This window comes from Chelon labrosus (assembly GCF_963514085.1).
Source record: "Chelon labrosus genome assembly, chromosome: 10".
Taxonomy (NCBI): Eukaryota; Metazoa; Chordata; class Actinopteri; order Mugiliformes; family Mugilidae; genus Chelon; species Chelon labrosus.
Window position 1 is genome coordinate 11,852,780 of NC_140360.1, and position 23,485 is coordinate 11,876,264.

The 23,485-nt window shown below is 41.0% G+C and overlaps 1 protein-coding gene across 1 annotated transcript; it reads left to right on the top strand.

Annotated features, from left to right (window-relative positions):
* The first annotated feature begins 1,878 nt into the window (after positions 1–1,878).
* stat6 (signal transducer and activator of transcription 6, interleukin-4 induced) lies at positions 1,879–22,681 on the top strand. The gene is made up of 22 exons (XM_084554170.1): positions 1,879–2,374; positions 7,689–7,834; positions 7,990–8,134; positions 8,878–8,958; positions 10,032–10,194; positions 12,211–12,311; positions 12,764–12,912; positions 13,418–13,534; positions 13,707–13,874; positions 14,681–14,768; positions 14,855–14,977; positions 15,147–15,239; positions 17,029–17,232; positions 17,316–17,410; positions 17,505–17,638; positions 18,342–18,488; positions 18,595–18,655; positions 18,742–18,804; positions 19,172–19,237; positions 20,715–20,768; positions 20,972–21,058; positions 21,180–22,681. Exons 2-22 carry the CDS (start codon positions 7,701–7,703, stop codon positions 21,223–21,225), a joined length of 2,319 nt encoding a protein of 772 aa, XP_084410296.1. The 5' UTR covers positions 1,879–2,374; positions 7,689–7,700; the 3' UTR covers positions 21,226–22,681.
* Positions 22,682–23,485: the final 804 nt, after the last annotated feature.

Genomic DNA, 23,485 nt, shown 5'->3' on the forward strand with positions numbered 1-23,485 from the left:
CTGGAAGAATGACTGTTATCGTTGTGTAACACATGCAGACTAATGTGGTCACGTATTCAAACTATTGTATTTGCATATGTATTAGATTTCTGTGAATGTTTTTAAATGCGGTGTCCAAATATTCTCACACTCCTATTTAGTCCTGAATGTTAACATAATACATTAAATAATAGAAACGCTTTAGTGTTTAATTCAATCCAGTTTAACAACACCACAAACTACATCCTCCGCACTGATCATACAGTTTAATTATCACCTTTCTGAACCTGTTTCGACATGACCTGAACATTATAACAGAAATTAAGGGGATTCGGTGCAGGGCTGTTATATTAGAATACTTTTGTTTTCACTATATACATTAAAAAAAAAAGTGCAGAGGCATGCATGATTTGGTTGCTTTTAGTTTCTTTTCTTCTTTCTGCCTTCTCTTTTGTCTCTACTCGGCTGACCTCAAACAGAAAGGTTGGCGTATATGAGATGGGTTCCGCTCAAGTTTTCCTCCTGTAAACAGAGGAAAACTTGAGTGTGTATTAGTGCACACACGTATTCATACAAAGAACAATGGCATCATTCGTACTGGAAGGAGAGCTTTTAGTCAGCGTACATTTTCCACAACAGCATCCAAACAACTGAACGTACTCCCAGAGCACATTAGAGAAATCAATAGACACAGTGCCTGCTGCTCTCTCACGATCAAACTTGTGAACATTAGACTACCAGCTGCCTGCTGCCTTCCTGTCATCTGCCTGGTCTGTTCTCTGTTCATCTGTTTGTTTGTTTTCTATATACTATTGTTACTGTTGCACTGTTGTCGTCCACAGATGTGTTGCATTTGTTTGTCTAGCGTGCACCAGATGAAAATATGGACACGCTGCACGAGAAGAGACCGAGCCGGCTCTATTTTCTGAGCAGGCTGAGGTTCGTCAGCCTCAAGCTGATGAGCGGCTCAGTAGAGGGGGGCAGAGCTGGAGTCCTTAAGATCAGTGTCTGAGGAGAGGACTCAGAAACTGATATCATTTATGAACACTGTCCCTCTGCACAGCACCATGAATACACTGTGGAGCACATTAAGCATTAACAGGCAGCTGACAGTGTCGTACTCCGTGGACAGGTTGAGGAGATCACTTGTCCCTCAGCCCAGACGGCTCCTCAACTCATCTGTGTGAGGACAGAACCAGATGCATCTAACATGTGTATGTGTTGATTGTGCTAAGTCATTTTATTTCAATGTATTTTCTAATAAATATCTCTGCAGCTCTGCAGCTCATTAATGTCCATACCCTTTGCACAACACCATGAGGACTGGTTGATTTTATATATTCAATATTTTTATACTTCTTTAAACTTTATATATTTATACTTTATCTATATATATATATATATTTATTTTCGAATGTAGTCATTTTAGTGTTGATCAGTGAGCCCAGCCGCTGTCAAATGAACAAAATGAAATATACTGTATTTTATTATTGCCATTCTTTTATCATGCACTGCCTGTTTTATCAATTGCCTGAATTGTAATTAATAAGCTCATCGTGAAAAACCTTAGTTTGCTTAACCTGTAGCTGTGAAATAAACGATAAAAATATAGAATATTTGTCTCTGAAATGTGGTGAAGAATAAAGGTTAAGCAAGTAAATGTAGGTCACTTAGTGGTTTTAAAGTCTTGTGATTATCCGTCAGTCTTACAGTTTGGAAGATGTCCGACTTGAAGGCACTGCCGTCTGCAGATATGGTATCATGCGTCTCCGTAGAGGCTTACTGGAAGTTACAGTAGTAGGAGGTGAAATGACTCACGCATACTCCGCCCACGACTTATTCTGTGGAAGTTTACCAAGCCCACTTCGCTCAGTTGTAGTTTCTCTTTCAAATGCAGTAAATAGACGGTTCAAGTCTGTGGAGTCTGTGTATTAGTGGGATTTACCGTTTCCCGTTTCCTGCATTTAAAGGCTCACGATATGATATAGTGTCAGTGCACAGCGGGCCTGGTGCCTGAACACAGACACACACAGGGGGCATGCGTGGACGCGAACGAACGTGCAGGCAGGAAATAGAGCGCGCTCCTCCGTTTCGTTACAGATCGCGCGCTACAGGGAAGTGAGCCTTGCCTACTTTGTGCGTTGTTAGAAGTTGTCTGCGGCCCGTGGCAGCTGCTCGTCGGTCAGAGCCAGACCCCCTCCTTTTTTTTTTTTCTTCATCCGCTTAAAACGACGGTAATCGTCCAGCTTTGAGGGGCAAAGGCGTTAGAAAGTGAGTGATGAAGGCAGGAAATGCCCACTTGATGTTCGGACAGGCGGAGAACTTATGAGAGACAGAGGAGGAGGAAGAGGACCCCCGCATTTGTCAATGTTTTGAAATCTCTGTTTGACTCGAGGTAAGATTAAATCTAGTTTGTTTTATTACAGTTTGTTTCCGTTACTCACGCTCACGAGGCGTTTTTTTTTTAGTCGTCGGAATGCGTAATGAGTGATGCTGTCTTTGTTTTCTGTGTGTTTAGGATGAGTAACGGCCTTTTATCCTGCTACATATGTGGTTTTATAATTTACAGGGCTTGTGCTCGCTTTTTTTTTTTTCTTCCAAATTTTACCACTTCCGGATATGCCCTATGTGTGTTATTATCAATCGATGCCATGTACTTCAAGAATTGTGGAAGAGAGTTACGTAATAATCAAGCATGCTGCACCTTTCACCGTATAGTTCCTCCCTTCGCTCCCACAGACAAACACGTTTTGTGTCACCTTCTACTTTAATGCCCCAAGTATGCACGGTTAAAACGTGGCGCAAGTGACATCACCACCAACACTTTTATTTATATTGTTATCAGATTATAGTTTATAATATGCGACTTGGAAATCCCACTCAACCACCGTTTGTGCAACCGTGCCACTGTCTTCCTGCAGAGTAATATTGCGAAATTCTGGTTAGAGTCAGGAATAGTGAAACATCGGGCACCTATATAGCCTACGCGACTTGAATCCAGCTTTGCCACCGGACACGGTGCCAGGCATTGCTTATCTGTGCGCGTCGACACAACAAAAACAGGCCCGGCTCAAAGTCTGCAGGCTACAGGGGCACGGAGACGCACCCGTGGGTGGAAAAAGTGCACGGGATCCGCCGTGAAAATGAACTTCCCAAGTGTGGAGTGCTGACCAGCTGTTTTCTTTTTTTTTTTTTTTTTTTTGTTGTCCTTGGTGCTTTGCTCATACTGAGGTGGCAAACTGGCAGGCAGTCCTAACGATCCACTCCGCACCGCCACTCTTCCTCCCTCAAAACACAAAAGGCGGAAGTCGCTCGTTAGCGCATTTAAATCCTATCAGATTAAATACTTTGCTTTGTATCAACGATTTGGCTGCAAATTACAGCTGACTGAGGTCGCTTGAGGAGTGTAAAAATACAACTGCAGGCGAAAAACTTGCGCAGAGATTAAGGAAATAAGCACGCTGGATAACCTGAATAATATGAATGTTTGTGGTGGATCAGTAACCTTTCCTCTCTTGCTCTTCAGAGACTTCCTCCCTCTTTAATCCAGTGGTGTATGCTGGATTAAAGAGTCTCTGATAAAAGGCGATTTGATTCCTAGGACGCGGTTTGTTTGGTCGGCGAACTCTGTGAGGGAGTGAAGCTGTTATTTTCAAGGTTTAGAGTTTTTTTTTATTCAATCAAACTGTCACAGAGTTTAGCAGCTCCTTCTGAGTCTTTAGCTAGATTAGAAGTAAGTGTGTTTGTGAGCAGAGATTATTAGGGACAGTCAAATGCCAGTTTAATAGTGCTCTGTTTAATAATGAATCAGCCCCTTTTTTCAGCTCTGAATTGCAGAATAAAGTGAAAACATTATCATCAAATAGACATTAGTCACTCCCTAGTTGTGATGACCGACGGTCTCTTGATATGGTGGTGAGCTGGTAGAGAGTGAGGCGGCTAATGGAGGAAATCGATGCCTTCAGCAGGGGCAGTATCCAGTATTGTTTATCTCGTCTAGCCAGGCTGAAACATCCAAAAAGGAATAATGAATGACTATGCTTGAAACAAATAGTCAAATTTCCCCCACACTGATTTCTGAGAATGCCAGTGGAAATATTTGAGTATGACATGGCAGTGACATCAGCTTCACGTGTAATCTGCGATCTGACATGTTATTTTCCACGCCTTGGCCCCGGTGACATGACTGAACAGATTCTGATTATTATTTCAATCGGTAATCCTCGATCAGGGAATTTAGCCACAGTTCGTTCCCTGTTGAAAATGTAAGGCTTCTTTTTTTGTATCGCTCAGTTAAAACATTAATAAAACTGACTGAAAGTGAATCTCGATACGCTGCCACATGTGTATACCAACACAGACGAAAATGATATTCTGCAAGAAACTTTGTTTTTTTACTCATCACAATATCAGACTGTAATTTTTCATTGTCTCTTTGTTTGAATTAATTAAGTCCGCGTACAAATTATGTTAATAATTCTTCTTCTCTGCAGCACTTAAAATCTATCCTGTAGTTTAACGGGAAGTTCAGCATGAAGTACATTTGGCAAAACATATAAAAACACTCTATATAATATATCAGATGATGAATACTGTCACTGAGGGTGATGCTCACCTTTGCAACTCACATGTGTCCCTCCAGCATGCATTATGTGTTGCTTGTTGTACATAACTTTACAGACAGAAGTTGAAACAGAAAACAGAATCACTTTCTTGAACACGGTTTCATAGATGTGTTTGGCTTTGTCTCTGATTGTGACCTAATAATGACCTGAAATTGAAACTCCTATAATATACCATGTAATTTGATGAACACTTCCCTTGGCATTCAGCCTGTATGAGACATCACGGTTCACATGGAGAATATAAAAATATTACCGTATTGCTCCCTTGAGGGATGTCCATGGCGGGAGAGAAAGTCTTTCGGACTTTTCTCTACACAAGGAAGATGTTATGTAAGCATGTTTGCTTGTGCAACACGGAGGCATAACTGACTTGGTGGTTCATGTGGACCGCATCCGAAGATTTTGAAATATTATGGAATGGAGTTTCTAAATCAAACTTACTGCGGCTTCTTGTTCAATAATACACTGATGCCATTTAGAAGTTATAGTTTTGGTACGAATGTTTTCAAGAAATCCTTTGCATCCATTTGCATTTTAAGAGAAAACTGTTTGAGCACTGAATGCACTGCATCTTTGCACGTTGTATAGTTTAGTGGACCACGCCGTTCCCTAACTAATGATACGAGGCATTTAAGTTTTGTCAAGAGCTGCTGCTACTGAGGTTACTGCAGTATTCTCTCAAGCCTGATACTTGAAGGCTGACACTGTTATTGTTGGCTGGATACTACGATATTTATCTAAATAATGATGCCTCGTTGTGTAATTTGTTAAAGGGTGCAATATGAGCGACATTTGGCTTAGTGTGCAGCCACTTTCTTTGCGAGACTGTGATGTTGTTGTGACGATGCTTGTCTTGTTTGTCTTTTGGCGGGGTAGCCATCAAGTAAGGGTTGAAGCTTGCAAAATAATCAAACTGTTGTAGTACAAGACTGCAGCGCTGGCTCTAATCTAATACTTTAATTCACACTGGGAAACCCGCCAGCATGAGGGGAATTTGCAACACAATGTAGCCAAGCAACTAGTGAGGAAATATGGCATGCCAAACTGAGCCCAGAGCTGAGACCTCAAATGCCCTAAGCTTGGATATAAACTATCAGTTTAAACTGTAACCCAAATAGTCCACTAATTATTTTGGACTGAAATATAAATATGCCAGAGGTACTGCATGACTGGCGCCTGTGTTTCTTCCTGTTGATGTCCAACTTTGCCGCTATGAAGCAACTTTACAAAACAGCACACGACTGGCAGAGGGAACGATGGCCGCAAAAAAACAGCAGGGAATGCAGTCGTATTTGTTTTTCTTTCGCTCCACTAAATGTTCATGCGTTAACTTGTTTAGGGACACTTAAAAAAAACAGAGAACATCTGCTTAAAAAAACAAAACAAAACTGAAGCTCTGCATTCCAGGCTGTTTTCTTTTTCTTCTACTCTTTTATTCCAGTGTTGTGTTGGGCGGATAAGGAGTAAATGATAATACCCAAGCGTTCAGTTGTTTGTATGGTGAAATTTGATACTCTTTTGGAAAGAGCAGCAAAGTGGAATAACAGGTAAAGCAGACGTGCGGTTGAACTTACTCATGATTTCTGTAAAAAGTCTGTGTTTGCCCAAAGTTTCCTGAATATCCCTCATTAAATGTCATAGCTAAACGCTCATTATATTGCACTCAACAGAGCATTAGCTCAGGCAGAGGAGAGTGGTCATGTTATGTGCTGGACATCTGCTGCATCAGCTTCTTGTTTAGACTTGTAATGTCCAAGCGTATTCATCCGGGTACGCTGCACATGGCGTATTAAAACGTTCACCATTATAAACTACTGTCTCTGCTGATATGCCATGAGCATTTTGTAGTGCTGAGCTCTTAACAGGAGCCTGCCACACTCTATAAAATCATGTAAAATACTCGTCTCAAGCCTGGCCACCAATAAAAAAAAAAAACTATAAAGGAAGACTCTGTATTTAGTCTATTGACTCTTGCTGCTCTAAATTTAACTAGTGGTATGTCTGTGAAGGTTAACTAGTGGTAAAACACTGAAGTGTATTGACATTAGAGGTTGTTGGCCCATAACCTCTGTAACACTACAACTAGTTTTTATTTGTTTTTTTGCTGAAACACATCTCGGAGTAAAGGAATAAAATGAAAAGCACGGAATAAACTGATTGCATAAGTAAGCAAAGAAGCAAGAGCCATGTGTCACGACTTCCCTACGGAGCAACGGTGTGATCTCATTGTTAATGGATGCTGGATAAATTTATACTATGAATAAATGCACATGGTTAACGTGTGGTCTTTCAGCGAGCCTGAATTCATTCAGAAACAAATGACTGTTACATAATTTGATGATATTGACAAGAGAGTTTATTTCCTTGGAAACACAGTGGACATGGATTGGGAATTGAATTGACGCATGTCTTGTCCAGTGCAAACTGTATTATGCAATTCCTTGTTACTTCATTGTGAGAAACAGTTATTGCTCAATGCTGTATGCTAGATATCATCACTGTACATTTCTTTCATTGGCTTACGGCCCGTCTTTATACAGTATATGGAGTGTGTATTGTGAACACCAGCACCGAGGGGGCAGTCAGACTGAAATGTCTAAACGTTTGTAAAAGTAAAAATGATCCTGAACATTCTCGGTAGTAACTGGTGTGATGTTTTACACGCGTCAGAAATAAAGGGTAGGTTGGCCTTCGCTTTACTCCAATACAGTGGTTGAGTGTAAAAACGCAGACTGTTTACACAGAGTGGTTCATCCCACATGCGGGAAGCTGATAAAGCTCACAGGATGTTAGTGCTTGCTGCCGGCAGCAGATTTAAGACGTACCTCTGTCTCCGTTGCCGTGGTGTATGTGTTTTCCAGATGACTGTTCAACTGTTCAATTATTATTTTTGTGTTTGGGGCGGGCTAAGGAAGTGGAAGTACAATTCATTTTTGGTTTATTTAAGGATTTGTGTAGGAATAATATATGTCTTAGTCCTTAACGTGCTGTTTAATCAAAAATATGCTCAATGAACTTTAAAAAGTGAAAAAACCTGCGTAGACATACTGTATATAATGCCCTGTTACTCTGTTGACTTTGTAGCCCTCCTTGATCATGGCCCAGTGGACACACATGTCCAATATTCTGCAGTGCCTGCCTGATGACACAGTCAACACCCTCTATCCTCCGGCGACCTTCCCTATTGAAGTCAGACATTATTTATCCGACTGGATTGAGAGCCAAAGATGGTATGACAAATACACGTGCACATCCATACTATACAGATATACATACATGCTTGCATATGTACACGTATGTTCACATGTGGACTTGTATGTATGGGTTTACAGTTTATTTTTAGTGTACTGTATATGTATGTGCATTATTTTGTGTGTGCTTGCAGGGAAGAATTTGCGCTGGAAAAAGTGGACCAGGAGAGCAAGGCTCGGACTCTGTTGGAGATGGCCATCACCATGCTGCAAGCAGCTGCTCAGCAAAATCCCAGTGTAGTGGACAAGATGAAGCTGATGCAGATCAGCAGGAACATGGTAGGAGAAGAGAGCGACAATTATTGTATTACGTTAATATAACCTCTATAAACACATATCTGGATATGAATGGAGCTATCCGAGTGAACTGTGAGCTTTCAGTTACTCTGTGCAGCATCGAGTCTGATCACAGTTGCTCACAGAATGATAGATTTGTGTTGCTAAAGTGTTTTTGTTCCCAGACTTCTGTCAGCTGTAGTATTAAATAATATAGGTGTTGCCAAATCAATCAGCGCAACTGAAATGCTTGCAACTGCCACTGCGTTCATTAAACGCGTCGATATTTTTGTGAACCGTGAACTGAACGCATCATTTTTCCAACCGTGAACGTAGACGTGAGTTTCGCCCGGTCTGGAGGGAAATAATGACGTTCACCCTCGTTCAGGAAAAAAAAAGAAAACTAAGTTTTAACGACAGCTGTTAGCCGACGTGCGATTTACAGCATACAGCATGGCTGGTGCAGCTGAGAGATAAGCTGACTCCGGCACTGGAGAAGCAACAAACAAACAGCTGTGTTATTTCCTAATGTATACAATCAATGTTTATTCAAAAAAGCCGTGCATTTGTTCAGAATTAAAAAACGTGAACTATGGACTTGAACTAGTTCACTTTTATCTGTGTGAACTGAACTTCAAACTAGTTCTTCTTTGGTGTGAACTTGCACAGCACTGATATACACCGAAGACCACAAATCCATGAGGAAAAACAATAAATGGTGGTATTATGTTCTCTCTGCTTCACAGGCTATGTTTCAGTCGCAGCCTATACAGTTTGCAGTCATGGTCAGAGACATTCTCAGACAGGAGAGGGCTGTGATGAACAGGGTAAGAGCCTTTTAACATACAGCCAGTGCTTAGTCCTCACCCCCACAAACTGTGTGATCATGTTGCAAGACCTGATTTGTCTTGTTCTAACAGATACATTGGTAACAAGTGCTGTCTTGCAAGCAAAGATTTTAAACCAAAATACTTGTTTTGTATTACAGATGGCACAGAACTTTTTATTTCAGTAGTCCATGAAAATAAGATTTGAAATTTACCTGAGAACACCTTCCTTTGGTGTGTATGTGTCTTGGGGGCAGGAGCTTGTAAAAGGTGCTAATTTAGTACTTTTGATGACAATTTAAATGTATCCAGCAAACTTGATTGTTTTTTTAATTGTTGATATTTATGATATACCCAAAACACAGTGTAAAAACACTGATTCACATGTTATGTTGTACCCAAATATACAGTAGGCAAATATAGTAGATGCCATGAAAAGGGTAATATGAACAACTAGATACCAGTAATATGGACAAATCTGAATTGTGTTATTTTTACCATGTTTCCAAAGAACTATATACTGCCATGGACTACCCTCACTTCATAAAGCATGTTTCAGGTTTGAGAAATTAAATTTAATGTGTGAAAAATGGTGAAAATGAATGACTGGCACAATTTGTAGGTAATTGCAAACTCTTGAAAATGGATGTAGAGGTTAAAAAATGACTTGCATTATAATTTGTCACTCTGTCTCTTCATCAGAAGAAATAGGATATATGTTTTTAGATGACAAATGACTTGCATTTTCCCACCGTGACCACATAAATCTTCTTAGAAATCCTAAGAATTGGGTGAAAATGCTGAAGTTATAGTCCAGTTTCTGAACAGAAACAGAAACGGCTTTCACTTACGTCATCACATTTTAACTGGGGCTAGCTGGGAGAAAATGTAAACAAACGGAGGATAAGAATTGGTCTTAGTTTGGAGCTCACAGTCAACAAACTGTGGCTGTGTTGTGCTTTCTGAACAACACAGCTATGGAATAATCCCTAATATAAACTAGGCATCATAAATATATTGATTAATTAAGCGTTGGCTGTCTCAGTTTATTAAGTGCATTTCCATGTCTGTAGAGCAACAATACAATGTTCCCAGCGTTCCCACAACAACCCGAGACTCTACAGAATGTAGACCACCTGGTTCTGAAGGTACTGGAGCTCCAGGAACTCCGAAAGAAAGTGCACCAGCTGCAAGAAGAGCTCAACTGGGAGAGGCAAAACTATGAGACTTTACATGGTGAGACATAAACACACAGACGCACGGTAGGCAAAGATTCCCTTCAGCAACACACTACTACTTTGTGGTCACATGACTAAAATACTGTGAACAGGATGTAGTCCTTGTTGCCACTATTCTAAAGTGATGAAACTGCATCTTACGTAGGTTCATTACCACAGATAGAAATTGGTGTATTTTAGTTCCTCTTTTTCGAAACAAATTTATCGTTTCATTTTATTTTCCATTCAATGTGAATGTTTGAAACCTGTTCATGTTGTTATATGTTATTCTCAGTGGTAGTACTCAAATCAAATTTTCAGTGACTTTCTGATGCGGTTTTCCTCTGCTCTCTTTCATGGCACTGGCCAAGTAATTAACTGGGAAAGGATTCTGTAGATTGTTAGTCATTGGTGTAGAAGAGAAGACATTACATTACATTACCGAATGACAGAGAGGTTACATGTACATTTAAAACACAGGTGGGCCAATGATGGTGCCCTGTGGTATTCCTCAAGACAACACAGCCTCAGCTCTGGCCTGCTCAGTAGACCCTTTTCACCTCTAACCATCAACGGGGAGTGTGCAGAGGTGGTTCAGACCTATAAGCATCTGGGTCACAGACTGGACTTTTCAGCTAACATAGATGCAATATACAGAAAAGGTCAGAGCTGTCTCTATTTCGTCAGGAGATTAAGGTTGTTTAATATCTGCCGGAAGCTGCTGGCCATGTTCTACCAGACTATAGTTCACAGTGCCCTCTTCTACACTGTGGTGTGCTGGGGAAGTAACACTAAGAAGAAGAGCAACTCACAACTGGACAAAGTGATACAGAAGGCGGGCTCTGTGGTTGGGGCAGAGCTGGAGTCCCTGACATCGGTGGCAGATGCAAGGACCTTGAACAAACTCCGGTCCATTATGAACAATGGCCCTCTACACGACACCACAGTAAAACAGAGAAGCTTGTTCAGTGACAGGCTGCTGTCTCAGTCCTGCTCCATGGGCAGGTTGAGGAGATCGTTTTTCCCTCAGGCCATGAATCTCTATAACGCCTCCCTTTTGAGGAACTATATCATTTAGTCTGGAGAGTAATTTCCAGTGTCATTGTCTAGTACTCCTGTGCTTTGCCTTCTTTGACATGTCTGATATACAGCATGTGAAAAGGACCCTGTTTTGTACATACTAGTCTGACACTTTTATGACAGAATGTGCGTATTCATACTTCAACAAAAGCCACGGTCAGAGGCAGTAATTATTTGGGTTGTCGTCTGTACGTCTGTCTCGTTCTCATGATGAAATGTATGAATGGATTCGAATTAAGCGGCCAAAGGTTAAGGTCACTGTAACTTCATAAAACAACTCAATAATACATCTCAAACTAATTAAATTAAACTAATTGGAGTCCAACTTCTTGGACATGGGGACTACGCTTCCACTGGTAGTCCACTACAAGTCCATTAGTTTTGATAATATTGCATTTCAGGTGACTGCACCATGCTGTCTATCAGTCCTCTGGATTTCTCTGCAAAAACTAAAACTAAAACAACATATTTCTCACTGGACATTATTCACTGGAATCATACATGTATCACATTTTATTAAATTCCTTCACTAAATAACAAACATGGATGTAAACTGCAAACTTACTGGTTGGTGGAGGTGTACAGCTACTAGGCTATAGTTAACACTACTCAACACAATATACTGAAATGTGACTCCACTTTTTTTTTAGAAATCCTCTCGTCTCACACAGTATTTATGCATGAATGTTATGCACCAGTGCACAAAGAAGGAAGATAAAATGTGTTTTTGAGAGAATTAACAAAGAACACCTACCTGTGTCAGTGTCACAGTAATTTGCACCACAAAGTGATTTGTCAAGTCTGGTTGTTTTTGGGATGTGTGCATGATATCCAGTCTAACCTGTTCTATCAGGTCAGTGAGATATCATCACTATTACTACGGCAAAGAGAGCATATATTGTTAACAGAAAGCCATTCAGAAAGTACTAAACATAAAATGTTTTTTTTAAAACAGGGCAGTTCCAATCGAATGGGATCGACTCAGGAAGGGCAGAACTCACCAAACTCCAGACCCACTTACAGCAGATGGAGTTCAGCGTGAAGTCATTGTCCGCGGTATGTCAATACTGCAGGTGCCAGCCATCACTGGCGCCTTAGGGCTAAGTCAGCCATGGTTCATGTTTGCATTTCTGAAGACAATAGCTGCACGTTATCAAGCAAAGGGCTCTTTGCTTCATACCATTCACTTATATTTTGTTGTTGTCTGATGTTTCTTAACTTCCTTAAACAGATAAAGTGTGTCTCTTGTCTGCCTTGCGCATGAATATTCATTACAGAATTGGTTGTTTGACAGAAAAACTGTTTTAATATTTCGTTAATCATTTTCAGTAAGTAATCAAATTGGAATGGCAAATATGAATAGAGTCTTCACATCTCAGTACCGCAATTGTAAACTGAACCCCTGTTGGTTTACAACTATATATACAGTGTCTTTGCAGCTGTCACCATGTGCGTGGTGTTTAGCGTTTGCTGGTGTGAGTAACATGTTTGGACGTTGGCTGCTGTAGGCCCGTTTCCAGCTGCTGAAGGAGTGCGTGGACCTTCTTGAACACTGTCAGGATGAGCTCCTTAGCAAGCTGAAGGCCTGGAGGTGGGAGCAGCACAAGTCAGCCATCGGACTTCCCTTTGACGACAACCTCAACCCGCTGCAGACCCGGTGGGGTGCACTCTTTTAACACCTTTTTAAACGTTACACAACATCATGTTTCTTTTTAAGTGCTACCCTGAAGGTTTATTTTATTTCTGTGATTTTTTTTTTTTATGGATTTATCAGTGTCTAGGGATGGCAATAGTCCTCAGTGCTCAGATTGTTTTATTGTTTTACAGATAGTTATTAACTAGTTGTCCTAGTTGTCCAGCTGTCCCAGCTGTCATTGGAAAAGAGGCGGGGTACACCCTGGACAGATCGCTAATCTATCACATTCTTAACACAGAGAGACAGACAACCATTCACACCTACGGCCAATTTAGAATCACCATTTAACCTATCGGGCATGTCTTTGGACAGTGGGAGGAAGCCAGAGTACCCGGAGAGAACCCACTCAGACACAGGGAGAACATGCAAACTCCACACAGAAAGGCCCCACCACACCACTGTGCCGTCCGGGAAATGTAGATTATTTATTATAAATAGAATGATCTTTATATGTTTTCTCCATTAGGTGCGAGCAGCTGCTTGGGATGAACGGGAACTTGAGGCAGGAACTGATGCTGATTGGGGAACAGATCATGGATCTCCAGAAGAGGCTCGCACATCTTCTGCAAGTTTTGATTGAAAGGTATCGTTTTCTTTTCCACATATGTAATGTCGAAGGAAATAAACGTTTCTGACTCAAACCTTTTCCTCTCCTTCCCTCACCGGACTCAACATAAAATGCCTTCTTTAATCTTTTGAAGCAGGCAGCATTTTTTTTTTCTCCTCCTAATTAATGTAACTTCCATCTCTTTTAGCTCTCTTGTAGTGGACAAGCAACCCCCTCAGGTCATTAAGACTCAGTCAAAGTTTTCTGCGACTGTGCGGTATCTGCTGGGGGAGAAAATAGCTCCCGGGAAGGCTGTGATGCTGAAAGCTCAAATCATTAACGAACTGCAGGCCAGGAACCTGGGCAGTGCACCCAGGTGAGTCACATATATGGCACAACATCAAAGACTGCGCACTGTAAGGGTGGAGGAGGCAGATAGTAAGCACTGCTATCAGACATTCAGACAGGAACGTTTTAATGGTATTCCCCACTTTTTTTTTTTCCTTTAATTACGGATGAAAATCTGTACCTTATCACAGTTTATAACAAGACAATAACCTGGATATGATAATGTGAAACATAGGCATTTGATTTGGTTATTAAAACAGTTAGCTAGGACATAATGTAAAATGTTACGCAACTACATTTCATGAGTCATCAGGTAAATACAGTGTCTCGTTTTCTATTTCAATAACTGTTTAGCTAAGAGGAGCTAGGGTAATTACGAAATCCTTATAACATGTTGACATGTCCTGGGAATTTTACTTCATTTTTAGCAGGTTTTAGTCGTGTTTTGTGTCTGTCTGTCCTCACCCTAATAGACACTATGTGGTGGTAACTTTATTTAGTGTAAGCTGCACATACGCACGCTACATCTAGGACCATCAGGACCCCAGCCTGCTGTTTTTAGGGCCTGGATCCATAATGTAGTCCGTCTGGAATATTAAACATTGTCCATTCATCTGTTCTGCTGTTGGTGCAGCTGCTTTCAGCCTAAAATCATCCTAGCATTCACTTTTTTTGTGTTTTGCTCCATATTCTGTGAGTTTTGCAAAACAGAATCATGCATCACCATGTTTTACGTTGTTTAACGTATTGAAACAAATCAAACGATAATAATGTCCCCACTAGGCGCTACTTATGTGAGGGAGTAACTTGTCATTGAAACTGTGTCATCTGCAGTGAAAATGTTGGGGAACTCATCAACAATTCAGCCGTCCTGGAACACAACGTGGCCAGCAAAAGCACATGTGCCACCTTCAGGAACATGGTATGCACCGCTCGCCGCTCACCACTCCGTATTTAATTACTGCTCTCCGTTGCTGACCAATTTAACCTTTGATTACCACCTAACAGTCCATCAAGAAAATCAAGAGAGCGGACAGAAAGGGGTCGGAATCTGTGACGGAGGAGAAATTTGCTCTCCTGTTCTCGGCAGAGATCCCCATCACAGGTTGTGACACACCTTACAAGATACAGGTTTGTTCCTGTTTGTTTCTGAATAACAGCTAATTACTGTTTTTATTACATAATAAAAAACCTAATAACTTATTTTATTAGCTAACGCAGCTAAATACACTGCTTGTTCTCAGTAGAAACACGCTCATAAAGTAAAACGTTTTTTTTAAAATGATATCATCGACTACAGATGATCTCTCAGCCGGTGGTTGTCATCGTTCACGGCAGTCAGGACAACAACGCTGTGGCCACCATAATATGGGACTGTGCATTTTCTGAGCCGGTAAGTGTGAAATTATTGGTATTTTTGTTTTCTTTCCCTCCTTTACTTTCCTGCTTTTTGTTCCTTGCTATCACTAGTGCAGGTTAACTTCCTTTGTGAGTAAGGTGTCTTGGCTCTGAATCCTTAAAATCTCCACAAGGAAATGCCGCTCTCAGCACAGCCAGGAACTGGGAGGGATAATAATACTTCCCCTCTTCGGAGGAACTCAAAGAAAACACACAGGTGGTTCCTGGAGTGGATGAGCGGCTTAGGAATGAACAACTGCAGAAGGAAGTGACAGCATAGTTTTCATCTGAGAGTGAGTGATGGTGTAATAATCACAACAAGGAAGTGGTAGCATACCTATACCTTAGGGGATTTTATTTGGCTCTTATATACTGAAAGCTTCACTTCATTAAATGAAAGTACAATCTCATCGTGTAGAATCTTAAGGATCTTTTTGGTGGAAGTGAAATGCACATTGAATTGTAGAATGGACGTTGTCTGTATGTGACTTTTCAGGCACAGCAGATGCAGAGGCTGGCGTTAGCTATTCAATGGAATCGACCCACTCTGTGTGGTCTGCGTGGTCGTTCATTAAAACACCTTCAGTTTAAGTAGAAATTTAGTGCAGTGAGATCGATCTAAGCTCAGTAACAATCCTGTGGTGTAGCTGCAGCAGCAGGCCGTGACATGTTAGCTATGCCACCAAGTCAAGATGCCAGTAGGTGGGTGATTAAAATTTTAAGTTGAGTTTTCTTCAGATAAGGAATTGAGGAATAAAGGGACAATAGTAGAAAACAGTACAGTGTGGGACCAGGAAAAAAACCTCAGCAACATAAGCACACATGAGCACACTTTACAAAATAAAAACTCAAAACAACTTGCAACGGGGGACTGGGGAAAGGGGGGTGGAGGTGTTCCAGCACAGACAGGCATCCGCGGCCACAGCCAACTACGGCGCCGCCTTCGGACCCCGCCTGTCGCCCTGGGGGGTGAAAGCGGCGAATGCGTGGGATTGGGGGTTAGGGAGGTGTATTGCACATGTGCATGTGTGCAAGTGTCCGTGGGTGCGTGTGTGTACATAAGCCTGGAGAGTCGCTTCGTCTAGCCTCCCAATCAGTGCCTCAGTTCGCAGGATGTCATCGCGATAACACAGCAGGTTGCCATGGGGACGTCCCTGATCGGGTCCCAGACGGAGTCAACCATCAACAGGTGTCCGTGAAGGAAGGGAAGGAGGAATAGGACAGAGAGTATTCATTCTACCATCAAATCCTCATGGACTCGATGGTAGAATGAACACACAAATAACACACACTTCTTCAGAAGCTACTGGAGAAGTGTTATTGACAGGGAACAGCCAGAGCTTTTCAACAAAAAAATGCACTTGGTTTCAAGTCTCTAGCACCTTCCTATCAAAAGTTATTATTATTGCCCGCATCTTTTTGCCCTGTACCTTAGACCCAATCCCTGACCACCCAGCCCTAACCCTAACCCTATCAATATAGGTACCAATTGACTGCAAATGACCTGAAACGTGCTCCTAAGCATGTTCTGGAGAGACATTTTTGCCAAAAACACAGGCAAAACACTTTATTTTAAATGTAATCTTCACTGTCCTATTCTTTGAGCTTATGACTAGTTTCCGCTGATCACTCTCCTTGGATGGTCCATGTACTACTCTGGGCATTCTTGCCTCTTTGTCTTGATTTCACTCAAATGGTGTGGTTCAGTCTGCTTTAATTTCCTTTCACATCATCATAAACGCGTATCAGTGTTCTCACCCCGTCTGCCTTTTTGTCGCCATCAGGACAGAGTACCCTTCGTGGTTCCGGATCGTGTTCCCTGGAGCATGATGTTCAACACTCTCAACAGTAAATTTACTTCTGAGGTACAAACCGCGCATAATCTGGACTACTATAACCAACACTTCTTAGCCCAGAAGATATTCGACAAAACCAACCTTTCCGAAGACTACACCAACATGCAGGTTTCCTGGGCCCAGTTTAATAAGGTACATATGCGGGGGCGTATTTCCTCCTGCACAGATTTACACAGACCTAAATACAAATCTCACAGTGCCTTTCAACCTTACAGGAGGTCCTCCCAGGTCGACCGTTCACTTTCTGGCAGTGGTTTGAGGGAGTAATGGAGCTAACCAAGAAACACCTGAAGGACTACTGGAGCGAAGGGTCAGATGATCACACGACTGTTTCAGTAGTGAATGTTTGCAGCCTGTCAAAGTCTGTTGTAATGACGAGTGTTTACAATGTTCTTCTTCACCAGGCTGATATTTGGTTTCATTGGGAAGCAGCATCTACACCTGATTCTCAAAGACAGACCCAATGGGACATTCTTGCTTCGCTTCAGTGATTCAGAGATCGGAGGCATCACCATTGCCTATGTGTGTTCTTTTGAAAGTAAGTGTTACCGTGAAGGCACACTTTTTATTATTTATTTTTAATGCTTTTGAGTTGTCTATCGATCTGTATTTATGTCTTAAACTTGGAGGCAAGGATGAACTGATTCAGATTTGGTGGTCAAAGGTTAGGCTGCAGGAAATAGACACCGTAACCTACGCAGGTAGCCTACGCTGGTACGAGCCATTCATACTAGTCAGTCTGGCTCGCTCTGTAAAAACGTCACCCAAATGCTTGTCGGCGCTATGTCGGGTTAATTTTTGTGTCTACTTCCTCCTTCACTTTCCACACTGGCAACTTTCGACTGAATTTCACCGAAGACGAGTCATACAAATATTTGTATCTCCGAACCTCCTCAGTTAACCTTAAGAAGCGGCCGGAAATACTTAAAATACTAAATGCCACCAAGCGGACCATTCACAGCTCTTGCACACTGTTTCACACTAATCTCTAACAGTATAAAAGAGAAGTGATACCACTTTATATCCATTATGTGAAAGGCCAGTTTCATCATGACATCATAATATCCTGCATTGTATGTTAAACTGCAACTTGACTGGTTGGTGCAGAGATATCCGTGAGGTGGTTAGTTGGGTTTTCCCCAAATCAAATCCTTTCCTCTTCTCTCCTCGCTCCTCTTGTCTGTGTCATTCTCTCTCTCCCAGACATGTGAACTGACAAATCAAATATTGTTTTCTCCTAGATGGGATGAGAGTCCAGAACATCCAGCCTTTCACCAAGAGAGATCTTGACATCCGTAGCCTTGGTGACCGCATCCGTGACATCAATGAAATCACACACCTGTACCCTAACTTTTCTAAACACGATGTTTTCAAAAAATTCTACTCAGGTAAACAGCGTTACGCACCAAGTCCAATGTATGGTTTTTAAATTTCGGTAAAAAACAGACAGCTAACAGATGAAGTGCTTCTTTCTCTTTCACTTGTTTGAAACAGAGACTCCAGCACAACACAATGGGGGTTACATCCCTGTGTCTCTCCAGACTCGAGTCGGCATGTAAGGAGACACTTATTGCTAATGAATCATACCATAAGATGCAGTTAATTCAATGTTACGGGAAAAAATTGTGTGTGATTTTGCAGGGAAGCCTCTCCACAAACTTCCAACATGGCACCTGTCCACGATAACTCTCACCCTGTCTTCATGTAAGTTTCTGTCTTTCGGTCTCCAAAGTATATGAGGCAAAAGTCTGATCCGTCTCATAAATATATATAAATATTCTGAATTCTCCTGACGCAGCCTCAGAGACGGATAATATGTCCGTCTGTAATGTTTCACTGTGTCTTTGTGTCATGTAACACAAGTGAAATGTCCAAGCCAACATTTTTTTGATTGTTTTTATTACATCAAGCAGGACATACCTGTTTTTTGACACGTGGCTAACAGACCTTTTTCCTTGTCGGACATCTTGAATATTTGTAACATTTTTGTATGTCTTGTACTAGTTTTACTGTCTTTTCATTTTCACTTTACTGCCTGCACACTGAGTTTCCGCTTTACATTCGTGTGCAGGGATTCAGCAGCCTCGCCCTCTAGTGTGGCACCCCTCTCCGATAGCAATCATGGCTGCTTCCCAATGTAAGTGACACATTTCCCTCTTTCTTATTTTCCTGTTTCCATGTTCTATTGTGTTGTCCTGCACCGCCGACTGGAGACGTTTCTAACTCGTTGTTTGTTTAACTCATCTTTTCCTAAAGATCAACAAGTTCTGTTGCTTCATCTGAACCGAACTGCGGCCCGGAAATAATAGAAAAAATTAAAATAATAAAGCAGTTTAGTAATAAGCCAACAGTGATATTTGGTTTCAAGTGGGACATCAAAAATCCTGGGCTTGTTTGAATGCACCTGTTACATTAAATGACACGCCCGTTATTTATCATGGGGCCAACAACAGGGTTTCCCATACAGTGTTAATACTATGGGGGCCCGCCAGGGTCTAATTTACTCCTCCATGGTCTCATGGCCAACTCACTTAGCATGAGAAGCTACCTCTGTTGTTCACTAATAAAAATTAACATCACCGCCACTTTTTAAAACCCGATGTTTGTGCTCTTGGTTTTTTAGACCATGGAGATTTACAGTTAGCCTATTTAAAGACAATTGGTCAAAACCCGAAGGAAGCGACATTAGACGTAACGTGAACTACTAGCTTAACTTTATAAGCGCTAGCTAGCAAAGTTAGATTGAATGTCAACTGTTTACCATAAAGTAGATTTATCCGCTGATACTATATTTAATCTTACATACATTTGTCCATAGAATACCACGTCTCAACAGCATTTTGTTTAAGTATATGAACTGCACAGACTGCCGCTATTTGTTGCAGTTCACGGCAAGGTTTATTAATGATCTAATGATTTCACTTGGGAAGGTCCTACAGTTTTGACAACTTACTGGGATTTTTAAAGGGGAACTAATGTTTTTTACAACCTGGACCTTATTTCTGGCATAAAATACGGTAGTTTACTCACCCATATAACTTTTGTGGAATTTGTTTTCCTTTGGGAGATATTTCGATCTGCGTATATCCATGTATTGGGAGTGACTGGGGCACCGAAACACAGCTTCTAAATAGCGCGTTATCTGCCGCGAAACTCGTTCATTTCACTAATATTTTTTTTTATTGTACGCTAGTGCTATTCCGGCTCACTCCGGACTCAACGGGGAAGAGCACTAGCATACGATAACAAAATATTGGTGAAATGAACGAGTTGCGCGGCAGATAATGCATTATTTAGAGGCTGCGTTTCGGTGCCCCAGTCACTCCCACTACATGGATATACGCAGATCTAAATATTTGCCAAAGGAATACAAATGACACAAAAGTTATATGGGTAAGTAAACAACCGTATTTTATGCCAGAAATAAGGTCCAGGTTGTAAAAAAACAGCAGTTCCCCTTTAAGTGTCATCATTAATGTTAATGATTCAACTTATGACAAGTATTTCGAGAAACATATTCATTGTAATTCAGGGTGAAACTGTGAAAGAAGCTGAGTATTTTTTTTTTTTGTTGGTTGTGGTTCATGTAAGTTTCATTTTTCATACATGTGCAGGGATACGCACCAGCCTCCCAGTATGGTCTCACCCCCTGACTGTGGCTTCAGTATGTAAGTGTCACTTCTACATTTCTCTCCCTGAGACTTTAATTTCCTTACCACCTACTCATCCCGTCCATAATATGGAAAATATTTGAGCAAATCAAAGGCGACTCACTCTCAAAGTGAGTGAGAAGCTGGTGTCTCACATTTCTACTGGTAATAAATAAATCTGTTCCTGCTAATGGCGCTCCCATTCCCGCTATCTCTTTCAGGCTCAGTCAGTCGTTCAGCCCAACCGAGTTGCCTTCTGAAATTATAGAGTCTTCACTTTCTTCTTCTGACGACCACGATGCGAACATGTACGTTCTTTTCTTACTTTATTCTATGTAGCTGTGAAATCCATTGCAATGCTATTATTTATTTATTTATTTATTTTTGACCGTGTTAACCGGTAATCACTTGCTTGTGCTTGACTTCCAGCTCGGATATTGACTTCAACTCCCTTTTGGATTTTGAAAAGCGTTAAGAGAGAAGCCCGATTTTGCTGTTGTTGGAGCGCAAGGAAGACGTTGAATAGAGACTTGAGCAAAACTCTTCTTTCTTTCACATAAGAGTTTCATCTACTTTTGAGTGAAAGCTCATCAGAGACAAGTAGGATCTCTCTGGAACATGTTCAGATGGTGCCGCGAGGAGGCGGGAGCTGTTTGCAAGGACGAAGTAAAACGGAACACATCAGAATGAAAACGCTGTGGCGACGCCCAGCTGTGCCGTGTTGTGCACCTCTACACAAACCTTTTGTCTATCTCTCTCTCTTTTGATAGGTTTGCTGATTTCTTTACTTTGCTCTGCTTGTGTTTAGAAATATAAGTGAATTACTGTACATACTAAAGAGCTTTTCAGGCAACGGCAAAACCTATAACAGACATGAGAAGGTAATGATACATGACATTCCCAGTCAGTGTTTGACGATGAGAGAGTTTTTTTTTTTTTTTTTTTTTTAGGCTATGGAAGATACTGCATGTAATTCTGTACTTCCTGTATATTTTTAGTGATTATGAGATAAGCATATTTTAATAGTATTTCCCTATTGTACATAACCCGTCCTTGTTTTTGAAAAGCTTCAGTCACGCAACCAACAGTAACACACAGGTAACACACAGTTAACACAAAGCATGCGTGGTAAACACCCAGGTAACCGGAGCTTGTGGCTTGCTCTGCGGAACAATAATCCTTTCCATCACAGCTGACTGAAAATATACCATAGCACGATGGAGACCGACGGTGCAGAAAATGGCGTTTTTGCTATAGTGCTGATGGTAGTGGGCAAAAGCTTCTATTCCATATCAGCTAAAGAGTCTGCTCTGTCATGTTTTCTATTATATTGCAAGCTTTTGTTGGTTAATCTCCTTATACGTTTGTATTGACTGATGGTGCATGAATGTTACATATTACATGGTTTTCTTTCAGATTTTGATGCCCCAATGCCCACAGACACACAAAAAGGCCTTGATAGCGTCCAACTCCTTGCTCTTACACATAAATGCTGAAATGTTTTTGTCACTCAATTGAGGTATTTGTGACTTTAAAGATTAGAATAGCGGCCAGTGATATAGCACAGATAAGCCAGGGGGAAATTAAGTAGCTCCGCAGTTAAAAGGGAACATTGCAGTAAAGAAAAATATTCTGATAGAGGATAGAGTCTTAGTTCAAGCTCTACATCTCATTCAGATTTCATTTGCATTTGAACATCTTCCAGTTTTTGTGTTTTTACAAGAAGCTTTTCACTACCTGCCGTCTGTCTCGGTGTTGTGCTTGTAATAATATGATGATTCGTTGGATGTTCAACATTGCATGTATCCTCTGTTTAACCTTTTATATCTCGTGTCGTCAGACGTCTGGATAAATCACTTGAGAGGCTTCTACTACAATCCGCATCGTCTTTCACTGTGGCGACAAATAAAATTTCAGCTTTTCTCAAAATATCCAAAATAACTGAGTGAATTTATTTACAGGAAATGTGTCATTTCCCCCTAAATCAAAGCTCGCTAATAAAAATCACAGCTCCTTGAGGCACATATTATTTTCTATACAAGCAGCTGCAGAATTAAAACAAGTACTTCTCACGTGGTATCACGGAAATAACCTCATCTGATTTATGGAAATGATTCCTGGGTCATGTGTCAGGAGGTGTCAACATGGATCGACTGCTGTACTTCTAGGAGGTCTGTCCACTTTGGAATTTTCTCGTTAAATAGTTTTAATTATTTCAAAGAGAGTCGAAAAGAAAACACACCAAAAAAAAAATCATTTGGAAACTTGAAGAATTTTCAGATTTTTTTTTTTTTTTTTTTTTTTTTTTTTACATATAAAAATTATGAATCCGTGGCATTTTGACTGGGAAGGCATGCCTGTTTCCATGAAGGCCGTGTCCAGTGAGTGAAAGCATACCGGTGTCTTAACATAATCACTTCCATAACCCATCAGCCATAGAGGAGACATTGCACAACTAGCATCTTATATTTCCTATCCATCCAGTTTCAACAATCATTAAAAAAAAAAAGAGAAAAAGAAACTTTACACTGTACATCACAAAGCTTTTCCATTAGAAAACAAATTCTAATTTCAACAGGTCATTAAAATGTAAATTCTACTCAACCACTGCCAGGGAAATCACACTGAAAAAAAAAAAAAAGAAGCAGAGAGAGAATCGGCTTACATGTTGGTAGTAAAATGCCCCCTTTCCTCCATCCCAGCAGCTGTAGATGTCCCCTCATTAGAGCAGAACA